At 35.3% G+C, this 17,778-nt stretch overlaps 1 protein-coding gene across 12 annotated transcripts in view; it reads right to left on the minus strand.

Moving 5' to 3' along the window:
• Window positions 1-17,778, minus strand: part of nbeab (neurobeachin b) — a 770,985-nt gene that overhangs the window by 575,941 nt on the left and 177,266 nt on the right. For all 12 annotated transcript variants that reach the window (XR_012390920.1, XR_012390919.1, XM_073923810.1 and 9 more), the window contains exons 9-13: window positions 16,891-17,088; window positions 16,483-16,616; window positions 13,417-13,525; window positions 8,262-8,414; window positions 3,617-3,785 (exon numbers count right to left, since the gene is read on the minus strand). Coding sequence is in view for 10 of the 12 variants with exons in the window: in XM_073923810.1 (XP_073779911.1) it covers window positions 3,617-3,785; window positions 8,262-8,414; window positions 13,417-13,525; window positions 16,483-16,616; window positions 16,891-17,088 (763 nt within the window). In the remaining 2 variants the exon portion in view is untranslated. The remainder of the gene's footprint in view (window positions 1-3,616; window positions 3,786-8,261; window positions 8,415-13,416; window positions 13,526-16,482; window positions 16,617-16,890; window positions 17,089-17,778) is intronic.

The raw sequence follows: 17,778 nt of genomic DNA on the forward strand, positions 1-17,778 counted from the left end.
GTGTTACACACTACATGGAAGGTCAGTCTCAAAAGCCCATAATAGGGGCTCTTTAAGATAAGAAATTTTCTGTAATACCCTAGAGCATTTAAAGAGCTTAGATATTTGAGATATCCTTATTTAGTAATGTTTGAACTAAACCTCTTAGATTTTAGGGAACTAAATCTATAGTAGATTTAGTTGACTAAAATCATATAAGATTTAGTAGACTAAAACTAAACTATTTCATATTTAAGGGAAAGTGAAGAGAACAAATGAAAATTGTTATCATTTAGTCATCCTCCACATGTTCCAAACAAGTGTGAGTTTCTTTCTTCTGTTGAACAAAAAAGAATACATTTTGAGGAATGTTAGAAACACTGACTGAGAAGTTTTATTGCTACTATGAATGTCCATGGCTGCTGGATTACAACATTCATTAGAGTATCTTCTTTTTGTGTTCAACAGAACTTTCTTTTTTTTTTTTTGGGTGAACTATCCCTTTCATTTATGATAAAAAAGAAAGATTAAAACAAAACCAAAATTGTTGTCAAACTGAACATGGGTTTCTTCATAGATCACACACCTCGTACTCTTTTACTGTTCACTCCTGTCTTCAGCACACATTTTTCCTCTGCTGTGTTGTGCTTTGTCTCATTTTTCCTCATGCCACTTCTCCCACTGTCCTCTCAGCAAAGAATCCCCGCTGATGTTGAAAGCACCACAGCAAGACTCTTTTAGACTTTCATGTCCTCTGAATAATTCACAAATATTCTCTGAATAAATCACTCTTTTTGAGGTCAGGAGTTTGTGTTTTGCATTCTTGACTATTTTAGTCTGTTTCGTTGTTTAAATTGCCTTGTGCGAGTGTTTTACATGAATTGACTGTATATACAGGAATGCACGTTAGATAGCATTATGCCATTGGATGACTGTAATCAGCTGAAGACTGACACATTAAAAAAGTTCAGAGACGCAGCATGCTTGCACACTCACAGAGGGGCTGAGAAGTCTAATTGTGCTTGATTATTCCTTTTATTCTGCTCCTGCTGAATCATGTGATCATTTGCCTTTATTTTAGAGAATAGATGCTAGATGTGGCCACAGCTGAATTTGCATCAAATGGAAAGATGAACTTTAGATTAAAGGTTAGCGCTAAGAATTTTATTTATATTATATTACATTATATTATATTATTCTTTTATTTTCTTTTCGGCTTAGTCCTTTTTAACCAGGGGTCGCCACAGCGGAATGAATTGCCAACTTATTTAGCATATGTTTTACGCAGCGGATGCCCTTCCAGCCACAACCCATCACTGGGAAACACCCATTCACTCTCATTCACACTCATACACTACAGACAATTTAGCTCACCCAATTCACCTATAGCACATGTCTTTGGGTTGTGGGGGAAACCAGAGAACCCGGAGGAAACCCACACAAACACGAGGAGAACATGCAAACTCCAAACAGAAATGCCAACTGACCCAGCCAGGGATAGAACCAGCGACCTTCTTGCTGTAAGGCAAACGTGCTACCCACGGCACCACTGTGATGCCCTGTTCATTCATGGTCAATTCATTAATTATTGACTAAGACTAAACTATATAAAAAGCCTATATATAAGTGTGTTGATGTATTTTTTTTTAATTATCAATTGGGGAACTGCTTGTACAGAAATGTAAAGAAAAAATTAAATATAGTCTATTAAATATAGTAAATCTTGAAAAAACTGAAGATTTTGTTCCATACTGTGTATATTTGAGAGAACAATATGCATGCAGCACAAGTTTTATTTTTTGTATACTTTCACTAAATGTTTTCACTACATTGTTGAATAAATTATCCTCGCATGAAGAGTAATGCCCAAAATTATTGACATCATGGGTCCATATTGCCCCCATTTTTAAGAAAATCATCTTGCCGTTTTTTAAGATTGCGTACACACTAAAATCAAACTTTTCCAACAACTAGCAAAACCTTACACTCAAGGAGCAAAACACAAGGCTAGATCTGCACAACTGTAAGTACATGGTCAGCTTTACACTTTTTGCAAAACATTACACACAATGATATGCAAATCAATAAACACACTTGGATGCTTTTGACACAGAAGTGTTTGATGATGGAATTTCCTTGCAATTTCAAAGCAAAGGCTTCCAAATGAACACACACAAGCCAATTGGTTAAACACAGCCATCAGATGTGCAGGCACACTGGTGCAAAACTGTAGACACACCAATCAGCTGGAACCACAATTAAAAGCAATAGGTTGAAACTTCACTAGTCTTCAACTAATATGTGTACAGTAGCATAGCTATAAATATCAGTTTTCAATAAATATCGAAGGCAATGTTGCAGTAAGAGGAAGAGGAAACACAAAAGTAAGGAAGATTGGTAAACATGAGACAGTGGACGGGGGAGATTTTTTTTTTTTTGCTATTGAAATGTATACATCACCCGGATAAATAAGCTTTATTTTGTTGTATGGTTTGTTAGTATAGGGCAATATTTAGCTATCAGTCTATCACTGTTTGGTGAATTTCATTTACTTTATAGCAATATCTCTAAAAACAAATCAAACCCAGATTATATCAGTACTAGTCAGTTAGAAATGATACCAGTGTTCGAGATTGATTACAGCAGTGTGTAAATGAAGCAAACAGATTTATATTAAATGAAGCGTGTGTGTTCTGTACGGTGTCAAAATTGTGTTTTGTTATATTGTTCTAAAGTTTTGAATGAAGTGTTTCATTTTGTAAAAGAACTGATGCGTTCTGCTGTTTGCGTGTGTGGATGTGGAAATTGTGTGAAGTGTTTTGACAAAATGAGCCTTAATTTCAAAATTGTGCTTAAGCAATCGTAAAAAACGGTGAAAATCTGATTTAAAATTTGTTGTATTTTTTTTTTTTATTGTAGAGTAATGTACACTTTAAAATATGTTAGCTGTTTGTTCAAACTACTTATTTTAAAAAAAGCTGAAACAACACAATTCTTGCATTTTCGGGGGGCAACTTAATTGTTTTATGTTCAATTCACTTAAATGTGTAAACACAATAATAAGTTAACTTAATTCCTTCATGTTTGCCCAACACAAATGGATTGAGTGGAATCCAGCATTTTTACAGTGTAATATAAAGTTTTTACAGTATTAAAAACAGCTTATGTTCATGCAAAGTCCCCATAAAACAAGGAAACCCATAATATGAGTGAGTTTGTTGGTTTTGGTGGTTTACAAGGACAGTTTTTTATAATGACTTGGATATGACATAGTTGTACATACAGTAGTTGACATTCCTGATGTCCTTATAATTTAAAATGCTTCAAAATCATACTCATGGTCATTTGACATTCAAATATTGCAACAGGTTTCATGTGAGGGTTGGGTTTCGGGCAAGGGTATCCAAACTCGGTCCTAGAGGGCCGGTGTTCTGCATAGTTTAGTTCCAATCTCAATCAGATACATCTGGGCTAGCTCTTACTAGGCTTTCTAGATACGTACTGACAAGTGTATTGAGGCAAGTTGGAGTTAAACTAACTAGTAATAAGCACTTTTCACTAAGAAATACATTACACCTTATGGAGAGTCCCTGTAGGCCACCAACAAAAACGTGTGATGGTGCGTGTGCGTACTGACCCAGTCCTTTAGGTGTGATGCCGCTGGTGTTGTTTGGGTTCACAGCCCAGTAATAGTACTTGAGTATGTGCATGATCTGCAGGACGGTGCCCACTCTCCGGATTGTGCTGTAGATGGTTGTTGTGCCAATGAACTCAGAAGAGAGATACGTGTACAGTGAAAGCTGCACCTGAACAACACAAACACAAACACACACACACACACACACACACACACAAATACACGTTTACAAATATCAGAGCTTGAGGAAAGAACACACATGTCTGACAATAACCTTCCATCATCTTTCAAAACTGCATCCCAAGATCCCTCATTAAAATTCTGCTGTATTCTTAAGAGCGACACCTCCGGCACAGTTTAGCAGCAGATTTTGTATTTTCTAGGTGAAGCTGAATGTCTGAAGGTGCTGTGGTGCATTTGGGAGCAGCAGGTCGGGCCTGAATTGTGACTGAGCTGCAGGAAAACCTTGGAGGATAAAAAGCGCTGATGAAGGTACATAACTCATCCAATTAAAGGCCACTCATGCAGGCAGAGCGACTGTCGGCGAGGCCAGCAGGGGATGATGGGAAGAAACAGAGGGAGGATAAAGAAGAAAAAAAAAACATGATGCAAGTCCATGAACTCTTCTGGCCTGAGGAGAGAACACTGCTGCTTCTGTTCACTTCATTATACTCAACTCACCCGCTCTGCGTCTCTCCATCTCTGTTTTTTTTTCTTCACACTCTCGTTTTACTTTTCATGCCTCCTCCTGTTTTCTATTGTACACTTTCCTCCTTCCTTCCATCTCTCGTTTTGGGTCCTTCTTGCCTACCTTCTATCATGTTTCTTTCTACTTATTGACAGATTTTTTTCTTATTTACTAGATTCTTTCTTTTAGTCTTTCCTTCTATTAGCTATCCACTTTTTTTCTTTCTTTCTTTCTTTCTTTCTTTCTTTCTTTCTTTCTTTCTTTCTTTCTTTCTTTCTTTCTTTCTTTCTTTCGTACAGTATTTCACTACTGTTCCTTACTGTATTTTCTTTTTTCACAGTTTTTCTTGCAATATTTTGTTCTTCACTTTTCCTTCACTTTTTATCCTTTCTTTTATGGTTTATTTTTCTATTATTTTTCAAACATTTTTCTTTGGTCCTTCTCAAATTTATTTATACGTTTTTCTTTTTTCTTTCTTACTAGCTTTTTATTTTTTTAATCGCTTTTTTCACTGGTTTCCTTGTTGTTCTTTACTTTTCCATTACTTTTTATTTTATTTATTTATTTTTTGTCTGATGCATCTTTTCTTTATTTTTCTTTAATTTTTTTCTTGGGTCACTTTAAAATTTATTTATCGCTTTGCCTTTCTTTCTTTCTTTTCTACAGTATTTTAACACTCTTCCTTTCTGTATTTTCTTTTTTCACTGGTTTTCTTAAACATTTTTTCTTTACTTTTCTACTTTTTTTTTCTTTAACTGTCAATTAAGTCTTCTTCCTTCAATCAGCTATTCACTTTTTCTTTCACTTACGTAGTTACTTGCTTGCTTACTTACAGTAATTTACTAACCTTCCTTAATGTTTTTATTTGCTTTTTTACTGGCTTTTTTTGCAGTTTTTGTTCTTGACTTTTTTATCTTTTCTTTTGTCTTTTGCATCTTTTTTTTTTTTCTTCAACTTTCTTTTGGTCATTCTCCAATGTATTTATTGTTTTGCCTTTCTTTCTTTCTTTCTTTCTTTCTTTCTTTATTGTACCACCCTTCCTTACTGTTTTATTTTTATTTTTTCACCAATTTCCTTGCGTTTTTTTTTCTTAATTTTTCCTTTACTTTTTATGCGTTTTATTGTTCTTCATTTTTCCTTAATTTTTTATCCTGTCTTTTGTAAGTTTTTTTTCAGATTTGTTTTGCCTTTCTTTCTTTCTTTCTTTCTTTCTTTCTTTCTTTCTTTCTTTCTTTCTACAGTATTTTACCACCATTCCATACTGATTTTTTCCCCCTTTTTTCACTGATTTCCTTGCAATTTCTTTTTGTTCTTCACTTTTCCTTTAATTTTTTATCCTTTCTTTTTTTTCTGTTGCATTTTTTTCTTCAAATTTCCTTTGGTCATTCTCAAATGTATTTATTGTTTTGTCTTGTTTTTCTTTCTTTCTCTCTTTCTTTCTTCCTTATTTTCTTTCTTTTATTATTTCATCTTTCTTCAGCACTACTTACCAGCCCTTTTCCCCTTTTTTCATTTATTTGTTTCATCTTTGCACTTTCTTGCATGCTTTCTAGTTTTTCTTTACTTTTACTTTATTCATTTTTGTCCTTTCCTTTTCCTTTGTCAATTCCCTTTATTTGTTTTTCATTTTTATTAATGGATGGCAGAAAAAATAAGAAGGGAAAATATGTAAAAAAAAAAAAACTATTTTGAAAGAATCAAGATGTGTGAAAGAAAGAATAGAAAAAAATATTTTTCCCTTTTTCATTATTCATCGATCCATTTTCTTTCTGCTTGCTTACTTCCTCTTTCCTCTCAATCTTTTTTCTTTCTTTCTTTTTTCATCCATCTTTCCTTCCTCACTAATTCCCTGTTCAAAAAGAAAGAGCGAGCGAACTCCCACTATCTCTCTCCTTTTGGATCCATGGCAGGCTTCCAGTGACCAAAGGTCTTTGTTTTGATCCTGTATGTGTTTTCGTATCTCCTTTATTTATTCATGACGGTCGGCAGCAGTGCAGAAACTAAAGTGAGCAAGATATATTAGCAGCACAGCGTCTTGCTGCTTTCGGAAATGCCTCATCTTCTCCTTCATAGGTCAGAACAAAGTCCAATTTCTTTTTGAAATCTTGAAAACTTCACTCTAAATATACCAAGCATTTGGGACGACATTGCAAAAGAAAATGAACAGTAATTTTTTTTTATTCAGAATAATATAACTTTTTATTAAGGCAGATTCTGCATTGTGGCAGCTTCTAAACATGACAAATAAGCTGGCAAGCTGTGAAGATGTTAAAAAAAATGTAATAAATTAATAACAATAATAATAATAATAATAATTCCTTATATTTATATAGCACTTTTCTAGATACTCAACGCACTTTACTCATTTTTGTTTGGGGGTGGGGGGGGGTCTCCTTATCCACCACCAGTGTGCAGCATCCACCTGGATGACACGAAGGCATCCATATTGCAACAGACTGCCACTACACAGCAACTGATTGGTGGAAAGGAGTGATGAAGCCAATTATTATACGGGGATGGTTAGTATTATACAGGGATGGTTAGGAGTCCATGATAGACAGAGGCCAGTGGGCAAATTTGGCCAGGACACTGAGTTAAACCACTACTTTTTTCGAAGAACATTCTGGGATTTTTAACGACCACAGAGAGTCAAGACCTCAGTTTAACGTCTCATCTGAAAGACGGCGATCATTGAGCAGTATAGAGTCCCCTTCACTATACTGGGGTATTGGGACCCATACAGACCACAGGTTTAGCACCCCCTGCTGGCCTTAATAACACCACCCTGTCAAAATAACTCTGATCAAAAAATTAAAAATAACTTAATTAGCGAACAGTTTATTTGAAAAGATTTTCCTGTGGGGGAAAAATAGCTTTTTAGATGCCTTGAGTCATATTAAATTACGTCAGTGTCAAAAGGTGTAACAGTACATTTAGATATTTAGGGTTTGGATCTTTTGGATTAGTATTAGCACGTGTCCAAATGTGCCATTGTTACTTATAACCACAGTATATGAGGAACTGTAGCTTCATATATCTCATTTTTAACAAATCAATATGGAGTTTAAAATTCCAAGGCCAACATTTTCATCTATGCTTTAATCTATTACAAAGCTTTGAATCTTTGAACACAAGTACAGACCCTTCAGTAAACCACATTTTTTGGATTAACTATTGTTAACAAGCTTAAATTTGCATATTAATGATGCATTAGTAAATGCTGAATTATGATTAGTAAATGTTGTACATTGAATGTTCATAGTTAGTTCATGTTTGCAAATACATTATAGCATTATAAATGAAACCTAATTGTAAAGTGTGACCATAATAATAATAATAAAAATAATAATAAACAAAGAAGCCATTTTATGTCCCAATACTGTAATTTTCCCAATACTGAACTGTATTATTTAAAGAGTTAAGATGCAAAAACCTTTAAGTGCCATCTGAAATTAACATTTTTCTCAGCCTCCTTTGTTCATGTTGAGATACTTTACTTTAAAGACCAGGAAAATTACTTTTTATTTGCTGTAAAAGTGATATTACTGAACATACACACAGAAGCCTGATAAAAATGCAAATTTTAGAGGATATTTTAGATGGCATATGGAGTTTTTTGCATCTAAATTCTTCATTTACAGTATATACCAATACACTTTGGCATATATAACCCATTTAACTTTGATTTCAAGTAAAAATAAACTGAATGAAAATAATGGTTAAATAGTTAAAACAGAGAAGATTATTTAAAATATGAATACAAAATGTATAGTTCCAGTGTGCACAATTGAGAGCAAAAGCATTTCTGCAAGTCTCCTCCTGAGCTCATCTGACCAGGTCACGGTGGTCTACATGACACTGCTGCCCATCACTGAGTAATAGCACGGTCCTAATTGCTGTCATGTTTCATCGAGATCTACCCGAGTATCTTCTGGAAAAGACATGACTTTTGCTCACCTTTGCGGGTATGTGGATCCAAATAGCCGCGTTGAACAGGATATGGTCACAGAGTTGTTTGAGAAGAGGTGCGCCGTGGGTAAGGCCGTCCAGGTATTTGGCAAAAGACAGGAATTGATCGAGAACAGCCCTGGTGACGTGCACCCGTGATGACTGAGAAACAATTAAGATTTTTTTGTTAGGTTTAACAAGTCACCATGAAATCCAAACTTATTTATCAATCCTTTTATTTTTGCTCATACACCCTCATTGAATTTAATCAAAATAACTTTCCCACACTTTGCAACCCATTTAGAAATATGATACATATACATATATGCAAAGTAAACATATGATATATAAGTTCATATTTAAATTTTACATACAGTCAAGCTCAAAAGTATTCATACCACCAGCAAATTCTGACAGCCACTTTTTGTTCAAAGGTAAATAAAAGCTGAGAAATATTTTTCCATTATGATTCCTCATGTATATTGTCTTATTATGTTTTGGAAGGGCCTGTGTCTTTTTATGGTAAAAAAAAAAAGAATTAAAAAAAAAATTTTCTGGTTGAATAAAAGTATCTTTAAGTCAGAAATTGCCAGGGGTAGGAATAATGTCAGACTTGACTGTATATAAATTATCAGTCATATCTGTAACATATATTTCAGATTAATGCAAAAATTTACTCTTTACTCTATGTGCAAATATGTTTAAGGATATTAGGTATAATACACATACATACATATTCACATACATGCAGTGGTGGAAAGAGTACTGAAAAAGCATACTTAAGTAAAAGTACTATTACTTGCCTAAAAATGTAGTGCGAGAGTAAAAGTACCTGTTGTAAATATTATTCAAAGTATGAGTAAAAAGTAGCCCTTTTAAAAGTACTCATGAGTAATGAGTAGTGACTATTATGCTGTTACAAGCTGATGCATGTACATTTGTGGATGTGTGTAAACTTAACATTTTGTAGTGCATTAAGTTATTGCCCAGCAGGCACACAATATCATAAGACATTAATATTAGGTTAGATTTAGGTTGTGTTGTCAGGTGACCAAAATTCAATGCCTAGCCAGCATCTAAGGACATTATTTTGATGTCCAATAATGACATCAAATGACGTTGATATTTGGTTGATTTTAGGTTGTTAGAAAGTGACCAAAATCCAATGTTGAGCCAACATCGTATTGACGTCAAATACTGACATTTATTCATTAGTATGGCAATCAAAATTCAACGTCTGATAGACGTCATAGTGGTAGCGTCTATGTGAGGTTAGGGATTAAACTGGAATCATATGAAATTCCAAGAACAGTTTTTTGCACCAAAAAAACTGTAAAAACGAACTTGTTTGTCAATATTTTTCATTAAATTGAGTTGGATGTTTTTGAGATAACTAATCGTTTAATAATTTTGCTGCTTTTACCTTATTTCTTTAGCCTGAATTACAGTAGATTCTGATGGTACAGGTGATCAACCAGAACAAAGAGTTTCACAGTTTCTATTTCATAATTTCTGAAAACACATCAACAAGCACTACAATCAACTGAAGCCTTGTCTTTTGTTTTTGTTTTTGTTTTGTGACACTGACTTTGTAATGTCTGGTAATATCTGGACTTGGATTGACCCTTTATACACTCCAAAAATTATGTTTGCTGTTTGTATTCATAATTAACTGAAACAACATAATTCTTGAGTCTTTTGGTGGGACAACTTAATTGTTTTACGTTCAATCAACTTAAATTAGTAAAAACTAATACGATAACTTAATTCCTTCATGTTGCCCAAACACAAAAATTGATAGTGTACACCCCATTATGTTTTATAGTTTACTACAATCTAAAATAAATCACTTTTGGGGGAAAAGATCTTTGTAACATTCCAGATATTATACAAGCACACAATAAATAAATCACACACTACAGCAAAGTGAAAACATTACAGAGAATTATGCAGCCTCTTCAAACTTTAAAACACTATTTGACTTTGTAGCTACAAGGACTTTAACTTTGTGGAGAGTTTGGTATGTTATTAGTCTCAGCTGCCACCTGAGGTCCAGACGGGCGTAGTGTGAGACAGGAGTGAGAATAAACGGGAGACAAACAGATGGCTGGCTACGTGTGAATGGGGCGTCAGGCGCTGAGATCATTCAGGTGACGTCTAGCTCAGATTTACACCTGCCGCGGCTAAATGACAAAGTGAGCCTTTTACTCAAGTGCCAACTTTAGACAGAGCCAAGGGTAGACTGAGACTATGAATAAATAAAAATACATTAAAAAATGACACAGGGTTCATTTGTGTGTCATAGTCAGAAACCCATAGACAAGAGGAATATAATAGCGTAGTTCACCGTGAAAATGCTGAAGTGTGCATTTGTCATACATCGACCATAATGCGCTGTCTCTCCTCCATCCTAGCAAGTGAATTGTGCTCATGGTACTTTTTTCAGCTTGTGCTTACAAAAGCTAGAGTCAATTGAGGTGATGACTATTTTTTCCAAAGAACTTATCTTAATACTCTTATTAGCATTTTAAAAAGGAGCAACTATAATACTTTGAAGGGCACTTAATTTACCTTTTTTTTTAAAGACTTAATATTAAGGTTCTTCTGAGTGTGCCAGTTTAGGTTCAGTTGAAAACACAATTCATATTTTTTAATTAAAATGTGTTAAAATGTGTCAAGGTGACGCAGTGGCGCAGTAGGTAGTGCTATCGCCTCACAGCAAGAAGGTCGCTGGTTCGATCCTCGGCTCAGTTGGTGTTTCTGTGTGGAGTTTGCATGTTCTCCCTGCGTTCGTGTGGGTTTCCTCCGGGTGCTCCGTTTTCCCCCACAGTCCAAAGACATGTGGTACAGGTGAATTGGGTAGGCTAAATTGTCTGTAGGGTATGAGTGTGTGTGTGAATTGGTGTGCAGAAATGGGTTGCGGCTGGAAGGGCATACTCTGCAAAAAAATGTGCTGGATAAGTTGGCGGTTCATTCAGCTGTGGCGACCCGGGATTAATAAAGGGACTAAGCCGACAACAAAATGAATGAATGAATAAAAAGTGACATTTTAGGGCGCATGTACACAGGTCATTGTTTTAGGGGTGTGTTGCTTCACATGAAAATTAGTTTTTAACTTCCCGTCCAACTTAACAAGGGGGCGGAGCCAAAAGCTCCCCCGCTTTGTGTATGGCAACAGACAGGCAGACAGAAGCACCTTTCACACAGTGATACCGGTAAATATTCGGAAAATTTCCGGAATGATTTTACCGGTAAATTCAAAAAAGCGCTGTTCACACAGGCGGGGACGTTAAAGAATTTTTCAGCAAAAGACCATTCCCACATCCATTACAAAATACTGGTAAAGTCTGACATCATTAATCAGAAATGACCTTTAAACGGCTGGGCTTGTATTTGTAAAAATTTGACTACATTACAAACTCTGTGGATGGAGAAGTATTGTGAACAACTTCGATGAAAACATATAGAGAAACACCTTCGCATGTCAAGATGTACATGATATGTGTGTGTGTTGGCGCTCACCGGCTCCTTCACGGGCACATGCGACGCATCAAGCAACTGAAGGAAGCAGAGCTTATAGGTTAACAAACAACGGCTTACCATAAGGATCTTATCGATAATTATTTACACAGTCGGCATCAAGAAGGAACATATAAACATTATCTGACTAACATCTACCAGCTAAATGTGTCTGAAAAATATTCAAAGGCTTTTATTTTCATAAACCGAGCAGACGTGAATGCGTCTGACTGTTCTGATTGGCTAAAGTTGATGTCTCAAATCAGCACGTTCTAGACAAGCACGTGCTCTTTCCAGCATCTTCCTTCTGCACACAGCGCAGCATTCCAGCAAATTACCAGTAATGTTACAACTTCTCTTTCCGGAAAATAGCCAGAACTAATTTACCGGTATTTTTAAAAAGAGCCTCTTCACACATATAGACCTTTCTGGAAAATAGCCAGTAATTTTCCGGAAAGAGGTCTGTATGTGTGAAATGGGCTAGAGGACCAGCATTCAGCCATCCATGTTCGACTCGGACACAGACCAAGCAGAGACTACTGTTAAGGAATCAATATTCCTAATGTGCCAAAATATATGAGAGTGGCAGTTACAAAATCATTTGTGTTTTTGTATAGTTTTACAGCCAACTGTGTGCTAGTTTAAAGTTCCAAGGGTGTACACTGAGACTAATAACCACGCACACTGAATTTAATTTGACTGAGGCTATAACTAAGGCAAGTTCGTTATTTCCAATGGTGGGACGCGCACATGAGGACAGGGAGCTTCTGTGCGACGACTGAAGTTTAAGGAAGACGCAATGAAGAGTACATGTTTGCAAACCCACCTAAAGTTACAAACAATGGCACCGATGAGAGCAATCGTGGTAAATGTTGATCCGCCAGCTGAGATTAATCAAGTGTTTTTGGAGAGAGTGCTGAAAGACACGGTGGATCAGCTGTTTTTTGGTAATGCGCGCATGTTAATCAATATTGGTGGCGGGGGGACCGCACTCCTGTGTCAAGTTGCGGACAGTCTCAAAACCGCTCTAATTGGTCCAACGTTTTTATGTTGTTAAATTGAAAAAAAAAGGATTGGGTGTGTTTATATTACCCCAATATCATGGTCTATACACTGTAACTACACATATATGTGTCCAAACAGCTTGCAAATTAGATTTTTCACCATACTGTAGGTGCCCTTTAACATGCAACTATAAAACATTCATACACTCTGACAAAAAAGATTTGAGTTGGGACAACATGAAGGAATTAGGTTAACTTTTTACAAATTTAGGTGGACTGAACATAAAACAATTTAATTGTATCAAACTCAAGAATTGTGTTGTTTAAGCTCCTTTTAAATAAAAAGTTTGAACAAACAACAAACGTAATGTTTTTGAGTTTGTGTTGATTGCCCTATGGAATGTAAACAATGTGCTGCTTCAGATTCAATTCGATATATTTAAGTGTCCCAACATAATAGCAATAACCCGATAAAAGCTTTTAGCTGTGGAACATTTTGTCTTTTGAAACAGTGGTTTGGGAAAACATAACTTATATGTGATAACTGTTATTTTTGCGATGGCTTTGGTGCTGCTAACAGCACAAAAATTGCACACTTCAGCCTTAACCAGTCTGAATTGTAAGTTGGAAAATGACAGCACCTTTTCCAAGAGGTACCCAATCACCAGGAAACCTTTCCCACCAAGCATTTGCTCTTGCATTGCCACCGAGCTCTTGAGTAGCTCCATCAGGAAGGCGAGGAGAGTTGAACTGCACAGAAAAAAATAAAATAAATTTTCACAGCTTTACAGGGTAACTGCTGCTTGAGATTGATGACGAAAGGCTTGCAACCAAATGTAACCAGTATGTACATCTTGATCACTTGATATTTAGGTATGATCATCTGATATTAGATATTTATTACAATCATCCAAAAATCACATAATGCTGACATTTTAAATTAAATAAATAAATAAGAGAAACACATGTTTGTTCATTCAGTACATTATATTGTTTACTGTAAAATGAATAGTGTTACATTAATTGAATCAAATTAGTTTTTCTAGTCATCTACATATTGAGTTTAACTGATTATAATTAAAAAAAATCTGAAACCTGATTAATCAATTAAATAGGTTAAAGCAAGACTAAAACATTTCTTGTCGAGACTTTTGTCATGTTTTTTTTATATATAAAATAAACTACATACAATTGTATTCAAATAATGTAATAATTGTAATATTTAAGAAAAAGCAAAGATTAACAATTTAAATACAATACATAAAACAATAATGTAACAACAGAAACTATATATATATATATATATATATATATATACACTAAAATGCATGCATAAATTTAGGCTTTTTAATATAATCTAACTAAATCCTGATTACTGCAAAAATGCTTGCATTACTTTTCTTACTTTTCAAACAAGTAAAAAAATATCTAAAAGCATTTTACAGATCAGGAAAAATATAGCCTTGTTTTCAAAAATAATATGTTAAAATTAAGTTTAACACTTTTTCAAAGCAAAAACAAGACTATTTTGCTTACACCATTGGCTGATTGTTTAGCTTGTTTTAAGGAAAAGCTAAATTTCTTAATAATTAAAGAGCCCCTATTATGGGTTTTTAAAAATACAGTGTGCAACACAGCCTTAAGTTATTGAAAAAATATAAATATGAAAGTGCACCTTTGTATAAAAAAATTGATTTTTAATAAAAGATTTGACTCCGAGTCGGCTATTTTGCCTGTTCGTACTGACGTCTGAACGTTCTGGTGATTAATGCAATAATCTACCCTGCAATGGGGGATTTGTCGGCTGCTTGTTAAAGGAAGGATCAGAAAAGACTATTGATGTATGGGACATTGTCAGAGCTTGACAAGAACTTTCAGTTATCAGTTATCAGTTTCTTCCTCCATTTCACAAGTGTAAGTAAGCGCTATTAAAATAGTTGCCTCCTTGTTTTCTCTAGCTTGCAAAATATGTATTTAATTGTGTCTTGTTACATTTAATCTCTCCACGAGGTTGGTACTGTATCTGATTAACTCTTTGTATTCACTTTTCGCATCTAAAACCACGCTGAAAATGCAGCATGTGCCGATTTCTTTACCATGCGTTTGTGAGCTTGTAATGCTCTGCGGCTTGTCATTTCTATGGCCACCATCAGCTGTTCCTACACATGTACGGCAGTCAAGTTTCAAAGTAGCCTTCGGATTAATACAGAATGTGTGTCGTTGTTTTTACTTATGGTTAATAATAGAGAAATATGCTGGTGTATTAATCAGACCCCCTATATCTTAATTACTATATTAGGTAGCCTACCATGTTAGGTGTGCAATCTGAAACGATGACAATGACACAAATCATAGAATAAAGCTGCTTTATTTGGGTCTCGTCAAGACAAGATTTTATTTACTCTTTACTCTTATATTTATCCACGATCTTACTTTTTTTCAGATTTCAATCCCCGGAGCATCTGATATTATGTCACACATGGGACATGTGTTAGGGCGTCCCCTACCATAATACACCTAAAACACGGATTGCCGTAAAACTCAATGGCAGAGAAGCATTTTCTCTCGTTAACTGCAAGAAAAGAGTTAAACGGAAACATTTATGAATTTGACGCATATCATAATACCAGCCATACATGTAAAGCACAAATAATGTTCTTAAATTCGGTCACATCCAGCAGCCGTCATCCTTGAACCAATTTCCACCTGTTTGTTTAATTGCTCAGTTTGCTCCAGCTTTCTTTTGCACTCTGAGTCATGTCAAACGCACAAAACGCCCAATTTGCATCACAGGATGTCTAATCCAATCTTTGCATTTATTTCACGTGTAAATCACTCGCTTTTCATCTGCGTCTGCTTACTGCACAAGCTAAAAAACTCCTTCCGCCACTCATTCTATGTATTGTAATGACTGTGAGGGCGAAGGTGAGACAGAATTTTTCGAGAGACACTCAAATACATCATGTGCCCTGCCCATGCAACATCTATAAGTCATGTAAAACAGTTAGTTGCAAACTGAAGTAAATATAATCTGATTATTTGGTTTGGAATTTGATGTTTTATGAGATTATTTATAGTTTTTGCAATTATTTTGCGTTTGCAGGATTACAAAAATTTGCGACTTTTTGCTGATTTTGTGTTGGATTCAGCAATCGCAGAATCGTGAAAAACTAGTGGGTCTGCCTTAATGCACTCTTGCATTGGCCTCACACATATACTCTGCGCTATGGCTACTTTGACAATGTTGATAAGCCATGGTGGGTGTTTCTCTCTGTCTTGCGCTGAATGCAGTTGACCAATTGCAATAGACTGGGTCATCAGACCAATCAGCACAGATTAGCATCGTGCTAAGGAGGAGTTTGAGAAATAATGAATCACTGAACAAATCATATGAGAGATGTTAGGATAATTAGGTCAAAATAAATGCTTATTATAAGACAATGAAAGTGTTTTTTGAACTTGCATGCATATCAGCCTGTTGTTGGAGACCCCAAAACCAAAATATGATCTTCTATAATGCGTAATAAGGGCTCTTCGATTTCTTTAATCAGCTTTATTTTGAATAATTTTTTGAAAACAAGACTACATGTTGCATGTCTAGAAAGTGCTTCTTGAATTGACATTTTTAGACTAGAAACAAGACAAAACTCCAAGCAAGAAAAGCATTTTCTTTGCAGTGAGGCCATTATGCATTTGACATTACGTACCACACTGTGGTCTCCACCTGGCTTTCATTGTGCTGATGGAAATCCAGCTGTGCAAAGAGAGGAAACAACACCTGGATGCCACCAATGGAGTGAATGGCACTATGAATGGAGTGCGTAACGATGGCCTTCACATCCTACGCAGAAACAGAAGGTTAAATCAAATTGATTCAAAAAGTACTGGTGAATAGTATTCAGTAATTAAAACTTAAAAGTACCGACTCGTATAATCTCCGTGCAAATGTATTTCTCAATATAATCAACACTGAATGGCAAACACTGACATTATCTCATGGCCTTAGCTAAACATTGCAGCATCTGATTAACATTTAGTGACATTACCAACCATTATGTTGTTTATTTAGGATTATAAGGTAGAATGCATTGGTGAAGAGTTAAGCAGACATTTACCTGTAGCATTAGCGCATGAGGCGAATGCACAAATATAGACGGGTTTTCTCTTGGCGAAGACTCCAGGCAGAGCTGAGCGTCTGTGGCTTTAGCGTTGTAGGTAAAGGAGATGCTGTTTGCTAACTTCCCATCATACAATACTTGCTTATGGTGGTCAGCCAGATGGATATCACTCTCCGATTTAAATTTAAATGTGCTCTAGGAAGATTAAACAAAGATCAAGAGGGTTAAAAAGAGAAAAACATTGTCCTACATCTTTAAACAGATAATTAAAACTAAAATATGAATATAAAGTGTCAGACGATAAATTTTTAGAACGCAGATGAGATTGTGGGCAGCAAACTTTGTCTGAACTCGCCCGGATGTTGGCCTGCCTTGTTTTAGCATTATGCTAGCTCGCCAACCTGATTACCAAATAGGACATGTTCTTGAATTAACATCTATTTTGAACCAGGAATCGCATTCCAATCATATACAGTACATTTACCATTTATGTTAAGTTTAAGCTTACAGTTATTCAGTTCTCCAATTATTATTCCCCTTTGATTTTGGGAATAATTTACAGTTATGGTTGGATTTAAGGCTAGGGAATAGGTACGGATTACAATTTCTAACAAAATTTTTGTTCCAGAATCAACATAGATTTTAATCCAGGATCGCATCATACAGTACTTGGCAAAATCAGGACATGCATGCTAGCATGATTTAAAAAAATTCACTAGAATGAACTTCAGAAAAGGAAAATTTGGGATTTTATATCTGATCAAACATGCTAATCAAATCTAATCAAACATTAGCAGCAGAGCAACTGTCTTTAGTGTTAGTAAAATGCTAACAACATGGTTCATACATTACAATGTTAACAGGGTGTCTTAATCTATTTTACCA

The sequence above is a fragment of the Danio rerio genome, chromosome 15, assembly GCF_049306965.1.
Source record: "Danio rerio strain Tuebingen ecotype United States chromosome 15, GRCz12tu, whole genome shotgun sequence".
In the NCBI taxonomy this organism is placed as follows: Eukaryota; Metazoa; Chordata; class Actinopteri; order Cypriniformes; family Danionidae; genus Danio; species Danio rerio.